We start from the raw sequence: 20,821 nt of genomic DNA, 5'->3' as shown, positions 1-20,821 counted from the left end.
GGATTTATACATTCATGTTCACGTTTGTTCAGAGCAATGGACATTAGGTTCCATTCAAAGGACTACTGAGCAGAAGATTGTCAAATATGGACAAGTTAATTTTTACCCAAAGAGTTAGCCATCAAAGAATTTGCTGTTAAAAGTTAAACACACTTGCTATTCGAATGAAATATATCCACTGAAAGGCACAAAGAGAAACCTGGTTTTACATTAAGACAAGTCCACTGTAACACACATGAATCCGGGATGGTCTGGTCTAACCTGATTCCAGTGAGGGTTAGTATCTCACAAACTTTAACCTTCACATCTGAGCTGGGGTTTTTTTCCATGTGGTTCAATCATTTTGAGTTAAATTAGTAATTAAGTAAAGAAAAAACATGTTTTAAACATTGTTTATTTGGAGTTTGTGAAGATAAAAAAAAACCCACAAATTTTCACTGCAGATGTAAGCCACAGGATTTAAATATGTTGGTTGCTTTGCGAGAACAGGTGTGGCACTTCAGCACATTTCTCAACTGAACGAACAGGAAGAGCATTCAGAGCGTGCTTTCAACGAAACTGAGGGCTCCGGCTAATGCACTATTCTGGGACTTTCATCCCTTGTTGATCAATAATAGCAGACTAGATTATTCCAAAACCATTTAAAACTTGACATGATTAATGTAACAACTATAAAATTATCTGCCTTAGTTGGTGACATTTGCAGGGCTGTAATCACAAGCAGTATGCAAGTGTGGGCATGATAGACCCCCTCACCATGGTTTCCAATTACATGGCCGTGGTAGAGAGAGAAGGGGGGGGGCCTTGTTTTTAAAATCCATTGTGTTCAAGTAACAACAGCCAGTGTGAGAACTCAAGAGAATAGAACTTGTAATGCTGGTTTTCAGTCAGTCATTACAAAGCCTTGGGTCAAGTTTTGCAATCGATGGTGATAAACATGTTTGTCTGAAATAAGACTTAATCTAAGGGATTATGAAGAGACCATGTAGCATCAAATTTGTTTGCAAAAATAAAGCTCACAATGCAAACATTATCTATAGAATCAGTGAAGGATAGAGGAGAATGCATAACTTCACCCATCCCCCAAAAAAAAACTGTAAGGTTTTTCCATAGCACAGTCCAATCACACCCAGATAGCTACCATCTAACCCCCCACCCCGGAAAATAAAACCACTTCCCTGCGGCTAACCACCTATAAAGCACTACAGTTTGCATGTCAGTCTACTCATTAAACTCTGCAGTCTTTGAGCCCCCCCAAACCCAAATATGCAATAGAAGACAGAACTAAGACAAACTTTTTATTAAAAACAATGACACTTGACAAACTGTACATGTATTAATTAAACCAAATATCTTAAAACTAAAAATGGCTATATTCAGACAAATCAAGGCAGACATTTCTCCATCCTGATCAGAAGAGAAGCTTCAACCATAAAAGCTTAAAGCATGTAACAGGCACTTATTTAAAACATTACACAGAAAATGAACACCCCCCAAAAAATTAATATACAGCAGATGAGTGCAAGGGACTCCAGAGTTTAAAGACTAACAGTTGTAGGCCTTGGCAGCTTTTATGACATGGTCTCCATCTCTCTGGGCTGTAAAGCAAAACAGGAAAGTTGTTATAAGCAAATGAGGGTTTTTAAACCACAGTCAGGATACAAAAAAAAAAAACAAATTGAAATACCTGTGCCTTGCTGTATTTGGCCTGCTCCTTCCTCTTGGCAAAAAACTGCAGGAAGTCACAAGAGGGAAAAAATATTAAATAATAAAAAAAAAATAAAAAAGTGTTGACAGAATTAAAAAACACCTAAACCTAAAACCAGTATTAATACAAATACACCACAAGAAAAAAAAAAAAAAAAAACGTGTTTTACTGACCAGAATTAGGAGGCCAATGAGCAGAATAAGGATTACAACCACAATCACAGCAATCACACCGCCAGTCAGTTTGGACATTGTGAAAGTAGGCGCCTTCTCATCTACATAGTAGACCAGGATGTTCTCCATTTCCACCGGGTTTCCGTTGACGCCGACTGAAAACCCAGTTTGCTCTTTGAAAAGGGGCAAGATTTTCACCTGTAAACAAAAGCAGTGTTAATATAAAGCACAACAATTAATTTTTAAAAAGGGGCTAAAGAACCTACATCTTTCTCCAAGTAGTAAGACAAGCGGGGCAGGTCTACAGTACGGTCTCCCATAGGCTTCTTCAGATCGACAACGATCATACGCCCATTTGGGTCATACTGAAATACAAACAGACCAAAATCAAAGTTACTCAAAAGCCTTTAACCTGGACATTTCAATACTTCTGAAAGTGACCTATAAATCTTACCTCAACTTTATCGACAAAAGTTTTGTTGATTGCATAACGGCTTAAAAAGGTGTTTTCGATCCCACTTTGGTACACACAAGGAAAGAAAAGTCAGTCAAACTACTACGAAATAATTTGAACGTATTCTTCTAAACAAAACCAAAATTTCAAGAACACATACGTCCTCAGTTGCGTCAGATCAAGCGGGGTAGGTTGATCCTTGTGTTTCAGCTCAAGGCGGACCCAACTAAAGGAAAGACGTGCTTTTAGCAATCGTACTTCAATAAAGAACAAAAACATACCAACACCAACAAAACAGCACACAGGCAAATACTCAAGTGCTTCTAGAAGAAGGACACTCACTAGGTCTCCACTGGCTCGCACTTCAGGTTCTTGTCTGCTTTATCAGTCCGGCGGACACCGGCGCTGTTGACACACCAGCAAGTTTCAGTGTTGTTACACTGAATAGCCTTGAAACGGCCATCACTCTCACAGTCCGGATCGTAGATCCCATCGTTATCCACAAACGCGGTCTCGACTGGCTTCCCACCAAAAGACCTAGTAGAGAGGTTATTCCTCGCACGGTACATCTCAGCCTTCATGAGGAAGCATTTGGGAATCACTGGAAGAGAACACAGCACATTAGTCACCTAAACCATACAACAATTCGTTAAGGACCACATTTTCTCCCCAACATTCAAATAAAGATTAACTTACGCTGATCACAGTTGATCGGTTGCTTCACGGCATTGCCAACAAGTAGTGTGCACGTACATGGATTTTCTTCACAGTTCGCCCATTTCATGGATTTGCAAGTACCTAAGAAAAATAAAAGGTTGAGAGGGTTGGTTTTGTGACCAGAGAATTCGGTCGCGCCTATGGTAGATACTAGGCGCTGAAAAGCCACGGGTGTGGCAGGTCGCAGGAGCCATCTTGAAATCAGGTGCAGCGACAGCGAAACGCCCGCCCCTCCCCCACCCCTACCTGCAGGCCTACCTGCTTCTTTAGCGTTTTATTACTTCAACAAACCAATTACACAAAAGGAGTAAGGAGAAAACTAACTAATTTCAATCGGCTTTTAACATCTTTATAGTTTATTGGAAGTATAATCTATATCCACATGATAAGCAGGTAATAAAAACAGATAAAAGTCATAAAAACACTTACATGCTGAAGCGCCAGCAACGAGCGCCAGAAGACACAGAACAATTATATCCCTCATTATGGATGCGAGCTCTAGAAAGAAAGAAAAAAAGATTACTTAAAAACTGTATCAAATGCCACACTGTAGTACAATCTTTTCTTCGGATTAGTTTCCTTGAAAATCCAAGTATAAAAATCAACTATAATCCAAAAAAGTATTCCTTTCAGACATAAAGCTTTAAGCAGAGCACTGTGGAGGTCCTCACCTGATGCGGCTGAACGTTACTAACGCTACCTGCCTGCACTCACTATTATACTGTGGGTTTAAATCGACGTCAGGTGAGTCAGAATGTGGGCGGAGAAACACTTCAAAGGCTCACATCACTTCCTCGTTACCATATATGGCACACAACTCCTGTTTCGGCCTCATCGTCCCTGAGTTTCGTTCAAACTCTCCTTCATTCCCACACATCATGCATTTATTTATTTTTCATTATTGTTGTTATTATTTTTTTCTTTTCATATGAACAAAACCCATTTTTTTTCACGTAGAGATCATCTTACTATAAAATATTATTTTACGTGATGGAGAAAATAATTGATACCAGATTATATATAAATATTAGTATCTATGAAACACTGAATCATTGCTGCACTTTATACATTTATTTATATTTTTATGTTCTATGTTCCCAGATATAAAGTACAGATATAAAAAGGTTTTTCCTCAAAGTGTACCTGAATTAAAGCTGATCATTTGTTACTATGAAATACATTTTCATCTGATCAAAACAATTATATATATATATATATATATATATATATATATATTTATTTATTTATTTATTTATTTATTTATAATCAACAAGTTACCATTTTTTCCAGTATCTATGAAGTGCAGAAACTTTATTAGCCTCATTCATTTTCTCTATTTTTATACTTTCCTTTCCAACAACAAAAAAGACATCCTTATATCCATATCTTGATATGATATGTATCATATCTAATAATCATTACAATAATACAAAAAGAATCCCGTAAACAGGCTTCAGAAGCAGGCATTTGTATCTCTTCAAAATCATACTCTATTTTGTAGAGGCAACAGCATCAGAAAATCAGATCCATCAAAAGATTTTCTAAAATCAGTCGTTTTTCACACACGCACACACACATTCCCCCTACCCCCATCTAAAAACACCTCTAATTAGTTTAATGAAAATATAAAACCTATGCTTTCTTGTTTTTTGAATAAATCGTGTAATCAAAGCTAGTGTTGACTTGTTAGCTATCCTAGCACAACTTTCAACAGTTAAACAGATTAACAAGAAAATACATACATCTTTTTTTACCATTAAAAAAGAAATGTTGAAATGATTTACCTTAAAGATAGATTTGTTTTAATACTGTACACATACCAGCCGTTTAGGTAACTTCAGCTAATGGTATTTATTGTGTGTGTGTGTGTGTGTGTGTGTGTGTGTTGGGGGTTGTTTTTTTGTGTGTGCTTTGTGGTTATGGTTGTAAGTAAATGAAAGATGCATTTGATCTATATTTAAATGATTTTCCGGCATCTGCTTTCTATTTTTTTGTACTTTAGAACGTCTTTTCAGTTTATTATATTTGATTATGTATTATGATTATTCAATGATTACATAAACATCAGGAAAAGCGTCGAATGCTCCAGTATCATTAAAGGCCCAGTTGTGTTACAATGTGTGAGAAATGTTATGGTAAGAGTTAGGTTTCTATATGTCTCTGTTTTGACAAGGTCTATTATTTTCTCTCTGACTAACAAGGAATCTAGATACAAACTGGATAGACAAGTTTCGACAAGAGGTGGTGCCCCAGGCGACATGGCTACCTAAGCCTACAAGTTCTATAAGCTTACAATACGGCATATAAATTTCAATTATGAAATTAAACTTGTCCTCCATTTTTTCCACTGTAGTTCAGATCATGACAGTAAAGGTTTTATCACTTTCAGTCCCAGGATATTTGAGTGATTATTGTGAGTTTCCCTAACTGACGTCACACTATCAGTTTTCAGATCCAGCATGAAACCTGACATCACCTCATTTTATATGCCTCATGTTTATCTACCGAATATTGTTTAAGAAATAATATTAGGCTGTGGTTTCTAAACACGAGAGCAGTGGTGGAACAAATACTTACTTCAGGACAAGGCAAAGAGAGCTACAAAGATACCGCTGAGTTAAAGTAAATAATTACAGTCTCTTATACGGAAAAAGTCATACGGAAACGTCATCTCACAGATAAGTCTGATTACATTAGGAGTTTTCACATCGTCTGTAGCCAGAGCCCTTTTAAATGTAAAAGTGCTCTGTGTAGATAGATAGATAGATAGATAGATAGATAGATAGATAGATAGATAGATAGATAGATAGATAGATAGATAGATAGATAGATAGATAGATAGATAGATACAACTTTATTGTCATTGCATTGTACAGGTACACAGCAACGAAATGCAGTTTGGCATCTACCAGAAGTGCAAAATGTAGCAGTCGTGCAAAAGTGCAGATAAATATCTAGCATATTTACAGTGCGGATAACTATCTGGCATATTTACAGCAGTGGTATATATATGAAGTATATACAGTGAATAAATATAAAGGCTATTTCAGTGCAGAGATGTGTGGACATTCAGAAGTACAGTGAATAAATATAAAGGTGTACAGTAATTAAGAAAAATGTGCAGAAATGAAAGGTTACAGATCACAAGATTATGGCATTAAGGAGTTACTATATATAAAAAATATATATATATATATAAATATATACACATACATTATATACAGATTAATGTGAAATGTTGGGCAGAATGTACAGTAATGATAAATATACATACAGATATAAAAAGTGCTGATGTAATGAGGAGTGAAAAGATATAATATGAAGTATGTACATGTATTGTACAGAGGTTATATACAGTCTTTTGTTTATGTTTGTTTTGTAGTGATTTAGCGGTGTAGTGTTGAGTTCAGTAGTGTGATGGTGGATGGAAAAAAGCTGTCCCTGAACCTGCTGGTTCTGGTGCGTAAGTTTCTGTATCTCCTTCGTGATGGAAGGAGGTTAAACAGTTTATGACTGGGATGTGAAGAGTCCTTGATGATGCTGTGAGCTCTGCAGACATCTGCTGTGGTGAAGGTGTTCTGAGAGTGTATACTCTCAGGACAGATTTATTTCATGAGCATTAGCTAAATGTGTGGAGGAAATAATTTATCAGAGCCATATTTATTGTGTTGCTTGTTTTTAAATAAAAATAATAATAATAATAATAATAATAATAATAATAATAATAATAATAATAATGCAGTAAGGAATATTATAACTTTAACGTTGGTTGGTGATTTCTCCTGCTCAATGTAAGAAAGTCAACAAAGCTTCATAAACCATTCAGGTCACCAAACAATTCACATTTCAGGTCCCATTACAAAATAATTCTAAACTTAAAAAGAAAAGGTAAAATTCCTACCAATGGCATGATTGGTACAACACATTGAAAGTTACTTACTGAATTATTATGATTAAGTAATAACAAAAGATTATTTATTCAAAAATAGAATTGTTCTATTTTGATTCTGTTACATTATGGACAATAAATGAACCATTGCAGAAATGCGACATTGTCAACTAAGCATGTTAACCTATTTCTATTTTCAAAACTCTAATATTTTATTTTTATGGTCATTAGGGACATCAAAGTCATGAGAGCCATGGTTAATTCTGACTTTCAGTGGTTGTTTAATGCTCCCACTTCATTTAATATAGCAGTATTTCATGGTCCAGGTGTCGTTTTTGTTGTTGAAAGGACTGACATTTTGAATAGGTCTTTATGGATGGGCTACATGGTGCAACATTTTGGCTCATTATTTAACTGTCATAAATGTGTTACTGACAATAATATTAAAATTGTGATCCTTGTAATAAAATCATCACATTTAATTTGTCTAAAATACTCCAAATAAACTCTGCCACATGTAACTATTATATATAGTATACCTTAATGTGCCTGCATTCAGTTAGTTACAATGCTAAATTTTTGGTCAGCACGTTTGTACCAAAACACCACTAGTTAAAACAATCTACAGTATGAATGTAGAACAACATAGAACTGAATTTCTTGGTTTGCTAATAAAGACAAAAGCAGCACAACATAAACCCAAAACATTTCTGTCAAAAATTCTATTATTTAACATGGTAGTGTTTCTATTTTACAGATTACTAAAATTACACAAAGATTATTTTTGTATCACCACCTCAAGCATAAAATTATCATGAAATTCCAGGTTTTCTAAAGTTGTCTGCTGCGCAAAGCCCACAAATTCAGAAAGCATAACAGTGGTTGTCTAAGTGTGTTTACATGGTTCGAGTGTTACAGTGCAAATAGCTGCACATCAAGTAGTGATTTCATATACCACTCTGAGCACATTTATTATTTAAAAGTCAATACTTAAAAAAAAATACAAAGCTTTTGATATGCATACAATTATAATCAACTATAAAGTAAATATATGTGCAGTTAAACTACATTCAAAAATGTAATTATTCTCTAGTACTAATTATATACAGTATATATTAAAACTAAAAACTATAAAATACAATAACGATAACGATAATCATAATAAAATCATTACACTTCAGTATGTCCATCCATATTTATTCTGTTTATTCTGTGTGTGTATGTATGTATATATATATATATATATATATATATATATATATATATATATATATATATATATATAATGACATTCCTTTTGTACGGCTATATCTGTCATACCAATTCATACTGTATGATAGTTATATAAAAACCACACTATGTATACCCTTATTCAGTTATATGTACATATACTACACCTTTTGTATAACTTTATACCCTTATTTATTACACTGCCACTTGTAAATAAGCTATCTATGCACTTCTGGTTAGATGCTAACTGCATTTCATTGGCTCTGTACATGTACCCTGCACAATGACAATAAAGTTGAATCTAATCTAATCTAATCTAATCTAATCTATTATTATTAGTATATATTATATATACATATACCACTGTATATAGTATTATATATAGTATATATATATAGTTTATTAAACTACAACAAATAATTGCATCTCCTGCTTTTACCTCTAGGTGACCATTGTTCAGCACTAACATTATTTATCCAGTCTAACAACAGTAGAGAAATATGATCTTGGCCATTATTGTTAAAGTATTTTTTTAAGTGAGGTAATCATTGCAGGTGGAAATAATAGAAAATTCTCCCATTCTACTCAGTACTACTCAGTACTCTGCATTCTACTACCACAAGCCACCAGAACACGTTCATTGCACTGGAACAACTTCAGAGGGATGAGTACCATTATACAAAATCCTCCATATTTCTAACAGGGATAAGTTCTGGTGACTAGGAAAACCATTCCATATTATTTAATTAATGCATTCAGCTGTGGATTGGGACATTATCGTCTTGGAAAAGTCTACTCCAATCAGTATAGAAATGTTTCATAATATGGGCCTCAATCATTTTGTATTATTTTGTATTTACATTGAATCTTTCCTTTAAAGGGGACAAATGTACTAAAACCACAGCAAACGGTCCATATCAACATTAGTAAAAGAAAAAAAATAATCCATCACTCCATTCAAATGTTATACTCATATCTTCTTCTTCTTCTTTCGGCTGCTCCCATTAGGGGTCGCCACAGCGGATCATTCGTCTCCATACCACCCTGTCCTCTATATTTGCCTCTTTCACACCAACTACCTGCATGTCTTCCCTCACCACATCCATGAACCTCCTCCTTGGTCTTCCTCTTTTCCTCCTTCCTGGTGGCTCCATCCTCAGCATTCTTCTACCAATATAACTCATGTCACTTCTCTGCACATGTCCAAACCATCTCAATCTTGCCTCCCTCACCTTGTCACCAAAACGTTCTACATGGGCTGTCCCTCTAATAAACTCATTTCTAATCTTGTCCATCCTCTTCACTCCCAACGAAAACCTTAACAACTTCAGCTTTGCTACCTCCAGCTCCGCCTGCTGACTCTTACCCAATGCCACTGTCTCTAATCCATACAACATCGCAGGTCTCACCACAGTCCTATAAACTTTCCCTTTCATTCTTGCAGATACCCTTCAATCACAAATCACTCCTGACACTCTTCTCCACCCACTCCACCCTGCCTGCACTCTTTTCTTTACTTCTCTAACACACTCTTCATTGCTTTGCACTGTTGCATTGCTTAGTCTAGTCTCCTGTCTGACCTTGTCTTGATGCAGTCCAACCTTCACCTTGAACCAGTCTGTCGTTCCTACTGGACACTTCACTGCCGTCACACTGTCCTCATACATGTCCTGCACCACCCTCACATACTTCTCTGACACAACTGACTTCCTCATACAATACCACAACTCCTCTCTTGGCACTCTGTCGTACGCTTTCTCTAAATCCACAAATCCACAATGCAACTCCTTCTGACCTTCTCTATACTTCTCCATCAACATTCTCAAAGCAAATAAGGCATCTGTGGTGCTCTTCCTCGGCATGAAACCATAATGTTGCTCACAGATGGTCACCTCTTCTCTCAGCCTGGCTTCCACTACTCTTTCCCATAACTTCATGGTGTGACTGATCAACTTAATTCCCCTGTAGTTACTGCAGGTCTGCACATCTCCCTTATGCTTAAAGATCGGTACCAGCACACTCCTTCTCCATTCCTCAGGCATCCTCTCACCTTCCAAAATCTTGTTGAACAATTTGGTTTAAAACTCCACTGCCATCTCTCCTAAACATCTCCATGCTTCTACCAGTATGTCATCTGGTCCAACTGACTTTCCACTCTTCATCCTTTTAATCGTTGCTCTCACTTCCTCCTTACTAATCCTATCCACTTCCTGCTTCACCAACCCCACATCATCCAAACTTCTCTCTCTCTGATTTTCCTCATTTATCAGCTGCTCAAAATACTCCCTCCATCTTCTCAACACACTCTCCTAACTAGTCAACACATTTCCATCTCCACCCTTTATGGCTCTAACTTGCAGCACATCCTTCCCAGCTCGGTCTCTCTGCCTGGCCAATTGGTACAAATCCTTTTTTCCTTCCTTAGTGTCCAACCTCTCATACAGCTCCTCATATGTCTTTTCCTTGCCTTTTGCCACATCCTCTTTACCTGCTGCCGCATCTCCTTGTACTCCTGCCTACTTTTCTCATCACTCTGTCGATCCCACTTCTGTTTTGCCATCCTCTTTCCCCTTATGCTCTCCTGCACTTCCTCATTCCAACACCATGTTTCTCTGTCTTCCTTTCTATTTCCAGATGTCACACCAAGTACTTTTCTACCTGCCTCCCTCATCACTCCTGCAGTAGTTACCCAATCATCCAGCACCTCTTCACCACCACCGAGCCCCTGTCTGACCTCTTTCCTGAACCTCACACTACAGTCTTCCTCCTTCAGCTTCCACCATCTTATTCTTCTTTTAGTCCTCACTCTCCTCCTATTCATCTTCACCTCCAAAACCATCCTACATACCACCAGCCGATGCTGTCTAGCTACACTGTACCCCACCAACACCTTACAGTCTCCAATCTCCTTCAGGTTGCATCTCCTACATAGAACATAGTCCACCTGTGTGCACCTTCCCCCACTCCTATAGGTCACCCTAAGATCATCCTTCTTCTTAAAATACATATTCACCACTGCCATTTCCATCCTTTTACCGAAATCTACCACCATCTGCCCTTCTACATTCCTCTCCTTAAAACCATACCTACCCACCTCCTTATCACCTCTGTTCCCTTCACCTACATGCCCATTAAAGTCTGCCCCAATCAACAATCGTTCATTCTTAGGTACAACATCTACCACTTCATCTAATTCACTCCAGAATCATTCCTTCTCCTCCATCTCACAGCCGACATTTATCATGATCCCTTTAACTTCCAGCTTCATGTTCATCACCCTATCAGAAACTCTCTTCACCTCCACTACACTCTTACTGTACTCTTCCTTCATGATCACCCCTACACCATTTCTCTTTTCATCTTTATACTTATAACGTTATACTCATATGCAACATGGAAATATCCAGAGGGCAACAGGTATCTTGAGCAAGAAATTTTAAAAATGAAATAAGATTCTTCATTCTTTAGCACAAATGTTTTGTGAAATAGGACAAGAATGAGGCCATTGGGAATAGTTATTTACTGGGAGAACAAAACATGTGTATCAGAATATGGGTGTTACCTTTTCTGCTGGTTTAAGATATCAGCAGGTTGTAAGATGGCCCATTGTGGTCAGAATCAAAAGAGGTACATAAGTTGGATATAGAAGAAGCGTCTTCATGTAGGGGGGACACAGTCACAAAGAGCAGTCTGGAAGGAATATCTCACTCTCTGTCCCCAATGCCAGCCTCTTATACCTTAGTCCATCTTTAAGACATGCAGTAAGTAAATATTTCTATTTATTACCTTGTTGTATGATTTTAATCAATAGAACAGCCATTGGTATTCTTATCTCTTATTTAAAATTTACTTCATATTTTGTTCAAACGTCATTTGTTGTATGATTGTTAGGATTATAATTCTTGAGCTAGTGACTGTAGTAATCTTAATCTGCTGTTATAAATTTTTCTTCAACAAATAAGAAATATCGAAAGAAGAAAACATTCCCATATACAGGGTGTCCTAGGGGGTCTCTACATTCCCATATACAGGGTGTCAGAAGGTGTCTCTATACACAACTATGTATTCCAGCTCCTATTTGGTTGTGCCTGTATATATATATATATATATATATATATATATATATATATATATAGATAGATAGATAGATAGATAGATAGATAGATAGATAGATAGATAGATAGATATAGATATAGATATATATTTATAGATATATATATAGATAGATAGATAGATAGATAGATAGATAGATAGATAGATAGATAGATAGATAGATAGATAGATAGATAGATAGATAGATAGATAGATAGATAGATAGATAGATTGATTGATTGATTGGTTGATTCACTGTTAAACACATTAACTACAGTATACAAAAAAATTATGTAAATTAGTTCTGAATAATAAATCTTGTTTTCTTGTTGCCATATTTCCTGTTTATCGAGCTGAAAGCTAAATTAGGGAGTATAGGGAATAATGGACAGTAATTGTGAATGTAAATTCTAGCATACATATATTGTTGAAAATAAATGTAACATGCCATTTAGCAATGATTTATATAATAATCATTTTCTCAAAGTAACTGGTTAAATGCTATAATTGATTATTTAATGTCTTCATTTTTGCTAGATTTATATATGCTATATCATATCTTACATATTATGTAAAATGCAAAGTCATCAAAAGATATTTTGGATATCAATTCATGCAAAGACTAAGCAAAACAGATTATTCAAATTTACACCACCAAACTATAGCGATCCATTAGGAAGAAAACTCTTCTTTTTGTTTTCTTTTTTTATGCTAGTAATTTGTATGTATAGAATGTCTTGAAATAGTTAATTGCCCAACAGTTAGCAAGTGTTTAAAAAACAAATAACACACAGACAACACATGAGCTTGACTTCTGCATACTAAATTCCCCACTATTTTACTTAACCTCCGTTTATAAACCATGTTATCAATACTGGCTGAGAAATATACTGAAATAATAAACTGTAAACTGTGAGTATTTCCACCACTTAATTCATCTCTTTACTCCAGAATGCACAGGTATGTGTAGAACATATGCGAACATGTATCAGTGATTGCTGAAATTTAATTTCTTTGGATATCTGCATTATAGCTAAGAATTTCTCAATTGTTTCCCGTCATGGATTCCCAGCAATCATTATCTATAGCTTGTCCTATCTCTACAAATGACTTCAGTTGAGTGATTCTATTAAAAGAAGTTTCGGAAATACTCAAAAACAAATTGATCAGGGACATACTATATAATTGTGTGATTTCCTAACATACCTAACATTAATGTGAATAAAAGTAACAGTTACATATTCATTAAATTGTACATATCCATTAAATCAATCCCCCTTAATAGATTTCAACTTTGACAAGTTATGATATTTTCTTAAATTAGGTCCAATATTTATTTAGCACATTTAGGTAAAAGTTAACTTTTTCCTGAAAAAAGCATCTGATTCTTTTTGAAATGCTGTCTTATGTGCCATGCATTATGCTGTTGCATAACTCACGAAACTGGAACACAGTAACAGTATCCGGGTGAGCCTTTGTTCAGTGTAGAAACAGATTACCTTTACTGAAAATAAGCCAGAGCTATTTCTTAATAGCTTCCAGGAATTCACCTACTTATATGACTTTTCATTTTGCCAATGCTTGGGGTAAAGGAAGTATTTCTTATTAAATTTAGGCAAGACAGTTAATAAATCCCTTAACATTTCATGTTTTTTAGATGCAAACTAATCGCAATCATACACCGATAACAGGATATGTTTCCCCAATTTCCTGTAACTCTCTCTCTCTCTCTCTCTCTCTCTCTCTCTCTCTCTCTCTTTGGAAAGGACTCCCACGCTCTGCCTGTTGTATCTGTGTACCACTCTCATGTACACTAATGTAGGTGAGTCATGTCCTTACTCATACTTTTCAGTGGTGGATGAATAACCAAAGAATAAAGCATTAAAAGGACTCTAACCAATATTTAAAAAAAGACCAACAACCACAAACCAAAAGTGTTCATGAAAGCAAAACCACAGTGAAAAGAACTACTTACGAAATCAGAATACTATTAAAAAAATAGCACTACTTTAACATATGTGAAAATGAAAAAACTTTCAAAGTAAATACATGCTTAAATACTCAAATATGCATATCATTATTTAAATTGTTTAATATACAAATGCACTCAGATATTAATGACCTTAGTGACAATGTATAGTTACAATGTAAAGTAACATTATACAGTGGAACCCACTTATCTCGACCTCGGTTAACTCGACAACCCTATTAAGTCGACGTTTTTGAAGTGGAACCGCCAAATTCTCGCTTTGTCTAAGCATTTTTTATCGGTTATGTCGACTTTTTTATGTCACCGAACCCTAATATCTCGAGCACAAGGGGGGAAAAATTTGCCATTTAACGTCGGTTATCTCGATCGGCACTGTGCTGCCGCAGAAGAACTCGCGAAAGTGGCGGAAAAATCAAGCTTTACAGATGCTACAGGTGTTGTATTGTATACTGGTGAATCTCTGCTGTTAGTTAGTGCACATATGCCTTTTGTTGTGAAATGTTATGCGATGAACGGGAGGCAAAAGCCGCGCTTGGTAGGAGCGCAGCGCGGAACGTGGGATGAGCAGCAAAAGGGGGGGGAAATCTGCGATGCGCTTTGGGAAGAAAAGCGCAGCCGTTGAGAGAGTGCCGGTGGGAAGGCACGTACCGGGATACGCATGAGCGATAACAACGACCGCTGTGAACCAACATATACCAACAATAACGGACAGTGAGAGTGTGGAAGTTTAAATAGGAGCTGGTGATGATGCTAAACGAGCACCATATGTGCGCGATTGAAGCCGGGAGCTTCAAAAAAGCGGCCGAGAAAGCACCTGACACGCCGAAGGGGGCCGAAGGAGGCGTGGCAGGTGGATTCCTGACAGTTAACAAACATGTACTGTATGTACATTTTTATAGCATGCCTTCATCAAACAAATCGCGGCAATGCTGTTGTGTAAAAAAAAACTTTATTTTATTAACGCACATCATGCACATAAAGAAATTTCAAGCACGTTAATATATTGCCGCCATATTTATTTTCGTTTATCTCGATCATCGGTTATCTCGATGCTTTTTGGCAACCCCCTAGGACATCGACATAACCGAGTTTCACTGTATAATGTGTTTATATATTTTTTATTATTTGATTATTTTAATTTCCTAGTTTGTATTGTTTTTAAAATGTTTATAGCACCAGCACACCATGACAAATTTCTTGTACATGCAACTCATGATGAATGGCAATAAAGATGATTCTGATTTCTTAGAGGTTTATTTTGCCACAGGCAAAATTAAAGCACTACTATAATGTCACTATATAAGACACATATAAAAACTTTGAAAAATTTAAGTTGTCTCACATTTTTAGCAAAAAAAAAAAAACAGTAGAATATCACAATTTTGAAAAGAAATTGCAGCATAAGACTGTTCTAGACAGTGTGTTAAACGACCCTGGGAAATCAGATGCAAAAAAGTTTGAAAAAAACCCCCCACAGACAAGCATATCCAAAGAAAAGATATATTCCTTTACAAAAGTACAATCCTTTAAAAATGTATTTCCTTGCAAAAATACAATACTTTTCAAATGTATCATTCTGTTTTAAGATCATGATATCATCGGCATTTACTCATTATTTCCTTTCTCACAGCTCCAATTCTCAGTGACTGTGAAGCAATAGGAAAGATATGCCATCTCTATGCGGACTGTGTCAAAACACGAAACAGCTTTACTTGTGTTTGCTTGCCTGGGTACACTGGCGATGGACTGCAGTGTGAAGACATAGATGAATGCGCTGTTGGTATTCACAACTGCAACATACAAGCGCATTGTAAGAACACACCGGGCAGCTACATCTGTGTGTGCCTGGATGGATATTCTGGAGATGGCTTTCAGTGTACGGATATTAACGAGTGTCAAACAGGAAATGGTGGCTGCCACCCTGATGCAGTTTGCACCAATACAAATGGGGGGCGAACATGCCAGTGTAAAAGTGGTTTTGTTGGAAATGGGCTTCAATGCGCAGATGATAACGAATGCACCAGGGCAGGTATCTGCCATTGGAATGCCATCTGTACCAACACCCCTGGTTCATATATATGCACATGTAACCCTGGATATAAAGGCAATGGTAACTATCTTTGCCTGGACACTGATGAGTGTTCGGAAATTCCAGGTGTGTGTGCTTCCTCTTTAGGTTTTAAGGGTTGCAAGAATCTTCCAGGAACCTACCAATGTCTTTGCAGCAATGGCTACCAGAGCAATGGAAAAACTGTGAAGATATTAATGAATGTGCAGACAATATTTGTAGTAAGTTCTCCAACTGTGTGAACTCTCTTGGTTCTTATCAGTGCACCTGTCAGGAAGGTTTCATTGGGAATGGCATTACTTGCGTGGATGTCAATGAATGCAGCGGGAAGAATCGATGTGACCCAAATGCACTGTGCATTAACATGCTTGGCAGTTACGAGTGTTCATGTCGCTCGGGTTTTCTTGGAGATGGGTTCCAGTGTACCGACATTAACGAATGCAAAGTAAATAATGTATGCCCAGTTGGTTCAACCTGTGTCAACACTGCAGGATCGTTCTATTGTGACTGTGGTCAAGGGTATGTTTTCAATAAAACACAATGTCAGGATCTGGATGAATGTGCAGTAGGACGCTGTAGCCCTTATGCTTCGTGCACCAATTTTCCTGGCTCTTTTACATGTGCATGTTTCCCTGGTTTTGCTGGTGATGGTTTAGCCTGCGTGGATGTAAACGAATGTACTATGCCTCAGAAGTGTCCCTTGAATGCCTTCTGCACAAACCTGCCTGGGAGTTACAACTGCACTTGCATGGCGGGCTACAGAGGTGACGGCCAGACGCTGTGTTCAGATATAGATGAGTGCCAAATAAACAATGGTGGATGCAGTGCCAGGGCCACATGTGCTAACAGCGTGGGGTCTTTTTCCTGTCTCTGCCCCTTGGGATTTAATCTAGTTAACAGCACCATATGCCAGGACATAGATGAATGTCAGGTACTGGAAAAGCCTTGCAAGGTCTACGAGAAATGTTCCAATAAAGAGGGTTCTTATGAGTGCTCCTGCTTGACAGGGTTTACTCGTCCTAGTAAGAACGCAGAATGTTCTGATATTGATGAGTGTCTAATATATCAGTCATGTCACCCCAATGCAACCTGTGTCAACTCAGTTGGTTCTTTCATGTGCACGTGTAAAAATGGATTCAATGGAAATGGAACTTATTGTGAGGATGTGAATGAATGCGCAGCAGAGGGTGCATGTCACCCATATGCTCTATGCCAAAATATCCCAGGGGACTACTCTTGCCGATGCCAAAAGGGCTTTGAGGGAAATGGCTTCACCTGCTTAGACGTGGATGAATGTGCACTATCAAACACTGCCTGCCCTGCTACATCAGTGTGTATTAATTCTCCAGGAACATATGTGTGCTCTTGTAAGAATGGTACAGTGGTATATAATAACTCCTGTGCCCCACCTAGCAAATGGTGTAGCCCTCCTTGCCATCCATTTGGCCTTTGCCACCCTTCACCTATGGGATATCAATGTGTATGTGATGTCGGGTTTAAAGGGAATGGATTCAGCTGTTCAGACATAGATGAATGTCAGCAGAATGTGTGTCTCAGGAAAGACACAGAGTGTGTAAACAGTCCAGGCTCATTCTCCTGCATCTGCAAAGTTGGTTACTCACAAAATGGGACAGAATGCACAGGTAACTAGTTATTTTAATCTGGTGATTGTTTTATATTTTTCATAAATTGAATCTGCTTAGTTATGATCTTTTGATACATTTTTTTTTACATTTGTAAAAAAATATATTTTTTTTATTTCATATTAATATGAATTATGAACAGACACTGTGTAAAATGTAAGTTAAAACAGAATTTAGTGATTTGCACATTTCAGGGGAATTCACATTGATCAGGCACACCATAAAGTTATGGGAAAGAGTAATGCAAGCCAGGCTGAGAGAAGAGGTGACCATCTGTGAGCAGTAGTATGGTTTCATGCTGAAATGCAATATTTGCTTTGAGAATGTTGAAGAAGTATAAAGAAGGTCAGAAGGAATTGCATTGTGTTACATATGTTTGTGGATCTAGAGAAAGCGTATGACAAGGTGCAGAGAGAGGAGTTGTGGTATTGTATGAGGAAGTCTGCTGTGTCAGAGAAGTATGTGAGGGTGGTACAGGACATGTATGAGGACAATGTAACAGCAGTAAAGTGTGCTGTAGGGATAACAGACAGGTTCAAGGTGGAGGTTGGACTGCATCAAGGATCAGGTCTGAGTCCTTTCCTGTTTGCAGTGGTGATAGACAGGTTGACGGATGAGGTCAGACAGGAGTCTACGTGGACTATGTTGTTTGCAGATGATATTGTGATTTGTTGTGAGAGTAGGGAGCAGGTTGAGAAGGAGAATGAAAGTCAGTAGGAGTAAGACAGAGTACATGTGTGTGAATGAGAAGGAGGGAAGTGGGATATATACCATTTGAATTTGATGGCGGAAACAGGTCTTTAAAAAGTTTAGACAGTGCCATGATTACTGGTGTGTAGCATCACATCTTCTGTCTTTATACTTCTAGGAAATGAGGGAACCATTGTTGAAGTTTTGGAAAGGAAATGTAGTCCTTTATGTGTCTGATACAGAATTCCAGCAGCTCAACAGTTTAGGGTATCATTTGTTGTGTTTTTCCATTTTATGATGCACCAAATGTTTTTAAATGGTGAAAGACTGCAGGCAGGCCAATTCAGTTTGGACAATGTCCCAATTTTTTTCTCCTTTAATTTCTTACAAATTCTTACATTTTTATCTTTTTTGCTCTGAAGATGTGGACGAGTGTACTTCTGGAAAAGCCGAGTGCAGTGAGTTTGCAAAGTGCATCAACACTGCTGGAAGTCACCTGTGCTTATGTCTCAGTGGTTTTACGGGAAATGGAAAAAACTGTACTGGTAAGCTGAATTTCTCTATACATACATTTTCTTTGTAAATTTGCCTGGCCTCTCCTTTTTTTTAGAAAATTAGGGCTGTTTCCCTGACCCTGTCCATTTTGGATGACTTCTAGACATTGACGAGTGCCAGTCTCAAAACGGAGGGTGCCATCATTTTGCCAAGTGCACTAACACTCCTGGATCTTACAAGTGCACTTGCCCAATTGGTATGCCTGGTTCAGGGTTTGATTGCATGGATGTGGATGAGTGTTTGGAGAATTCAACCCTGCACCACAACTGCAGTCGTCATGCTTTGTGCAACAACACGCTGGGATCTTATATCTGCCACTGCCTGGAGGGATACCAGGGAGATGGCTTTATCTGTGCAGATGTGGATGAGTGTCTACTACCATCACGTTGTGGCAGCAACATGATTTGCCAAAACACACCTGGGGCATACACTTGTACTTGCATTTTGGGTATGGTCTATGATTCTGGCATTTGTGTAAGTGAGAGAGAATGCAAAAACAGCACTCATGGCTGCCATACACATGCCGAGTGCAATGCTAAACTGGGGTCATACTACTGCATTTGCAGAGAAGGTTTTTATGGAAATGGAACAGAATGTAGGGATGTGGATGAATGCAGCTTGGCAGGAAGGCAAACATGCACACAATTTTCCTCCTGCTTCAACACAGAAGGCTCATACTACTGTGACTGTTGGAAAGGTTATCAGAACAATGGAACACACTGCAAGGATATAAACGAATGTGAGATAGGTCATTTTACATGTCCTGATAACAGTAGCTGCATAAATAAGGAAGGGGGATACAACTGTTCATGCAATGTTGGCTTTGTTGCCAAAAACTCCTTGTGTTTGGACATTGATGAGTGCACCACAAGGCCACCAGTGTGTCCTAATTTATCTGAGTGCAAAAACACATTTGGATCTTATTTCTGTGAGTGTTGGAATGGGTACATTGGTAATGGAACACACTGTAGAGACATTAATGAATGTCTTGATAACTCTACATGCCCAGAACATAGTTCTTGCATCAACATAGCAGGTGGATTTTACTGCCAATGTCAGGTTGGATTCTTCAGTAACAGCTCAAATGCAACTCAATGTAAGGATATCAATGAATGTTTAAATACTGACCTCCTGTGCACTAATGGGACCTGCATCAACACTGTTGGTTCATTTTACTGTGTGTGCAATAAAGGATTTTCGAGCAATATCACAGAGTGTCTTGATATAGATGAGTGCTTGGCATCCCAGAATGGTTCGATATGCCAAGCTCACTCTACATGTGTAAATGTTCCAGGCTCATATGAATGCATGTGCCATATGGGCTTTCTGCTGAGCGGTACAATGTGTCAAGACATAGATGAATGTAAAAAAAATACAAGTCTCTGCATAGACAATTCATATTGTGTAAACACTCAAGGCTCCTTTTCATGCCCGTGTTTGCCTGGCTACAACGCTCAGGGGCCAAACTGCACTGACATTGATGAGTGTATGCTCAACTCCTGCCGTCCAGACCAGGTTTGCACCAATTATCATGGTACATACCATTGCTCTTGTGCTATAGGATACCATGAGGCAAATGGAACCTGTACAGATACAGATGAATGTCAGAATA

General features: G+C 37.6%; 2 protein-coding genes across 2 annotated transcripts; one reads left to right on the top strand and one right to left on the bottom strand.

Annotated features, from left to right (window-relative positions):
* Positions 1 to 1,285: 1,285 nt before the first annotated feature.
* epcam (epithelial cell adhesion molecule) lies at positions 1,286 to 3,803 on the bottom strand. The gene is made up of 10 exons (XM_046863226.1): positions 3,724 to 3,803; positions 3,482 to 3,550; positions 3,032 to 3,133; positions 2,678 to 2,936; positions 2,496 to 2,561; positions 2,336 to 2,399; positions 2,148 to 2,246; positions 1,882 to 2,079; positions 1,688 to 1,732; positions 1,286 to 1,598 (listed from the first exon to the last, which is right to left on the bottom strand). The coding sequence occupies exons 2-10, from the start codon at positions 3,534 to 3,536 to the stop codon at positions 1,572 to 1,574; spliced, it is 915 nt and encodes a 304-aa protein (XP_046719182.1). The 5' UTR covers positions 3,537 to 3,550; positions 3,724 to 3,803; the 3' UTR covers positions 1,286 to 1,571.
* Positions 3,804 to 17,003: 13,200 nt separating this feature from the next.
* On the top strand, positions 17,004 to 20,780 carry LOC124400966 (latent-transforming growth factor beta-binding protein 4-like). The gene is made up of 4 exons (XM_046872832.1): positions 17,004 to 17,964; positions 19,077 to 19,199; positions 19,313 to 19,577; positions 20,771 to 20,780. The coding sequence occupies exons 1-4, from the start codon at positions 17,004 to 17,006 to the stop codon at positions 20,778 to 20,780; spliced, it is 1,359 nt and encodes a 452-aa protein (XP_046728788.1).
* Positions 20,781 to 20,821: the final 41 nt, after the last annotated feature.

This window comes from Silurus meridionalis, chromosome 2, assembly GCF_014805685.1.
Source record: "Silurus meridionalis isolate SWU-2019-XX chromosome 2, ASM1480568v1, whole genome shotgun sequence".
NCBI lineage: Eukaryota > Metazoa > Chordata > Actinopteri > Siluriformes > Siluridae > Silurus > Silurus meridionalis.
The sequence above is the reverse complement of the archived record's forward strand: the minus strand, read 5'-3'. Positions and strand labels throughout refer to the sequence as shown.

Bases quoted from the DNA above. Each gene is read 5' to 3' on its own strand.
- epcam (XM_046863226.1), bottom strand. From the start codon at position 3,536: ATGAGGGATATAATTGTTCTGTGTCTTCTGGCGCTCGTTGCTGGCGCT. The intron at 2,562-2,677 runs GTGAGTGTCCTT...TCTTTCCTTTAG, and splicing joins TGCGAGCCAGTGGAGACCTA to TTGGGTCCGCCTTGAGCTGA. The intron at 1,599-1,687 runs GTATTTCAATTT...TTTGCTTTACAG, and splicing joins CCAAATACAGCAAGGCACAG to CCCAGAGAGATGGAGACCAT.
- LOC124400966 (XM_046872832.1), top strand. From the start codon at position 17,004: ATGCCTCAGAAGTGTCCCTTGAATGCCTTCTGCACAAACCTGCCTGGG. The intron at 17,965-19,076 runs GTAACTAGTTAT...TTTGCTCTGAAG, and splicing joins AAATGGGACAGAATGCACAG to ATGTGGACGAGTGTACTTCT. The intron at 19,200-19,312 runs GTAAGCTGAATT...GATGACTTCTAG, and splicing joins AAATGGAAAAAACTGTACTG to ACATTGACGAGTGCCAGTCT.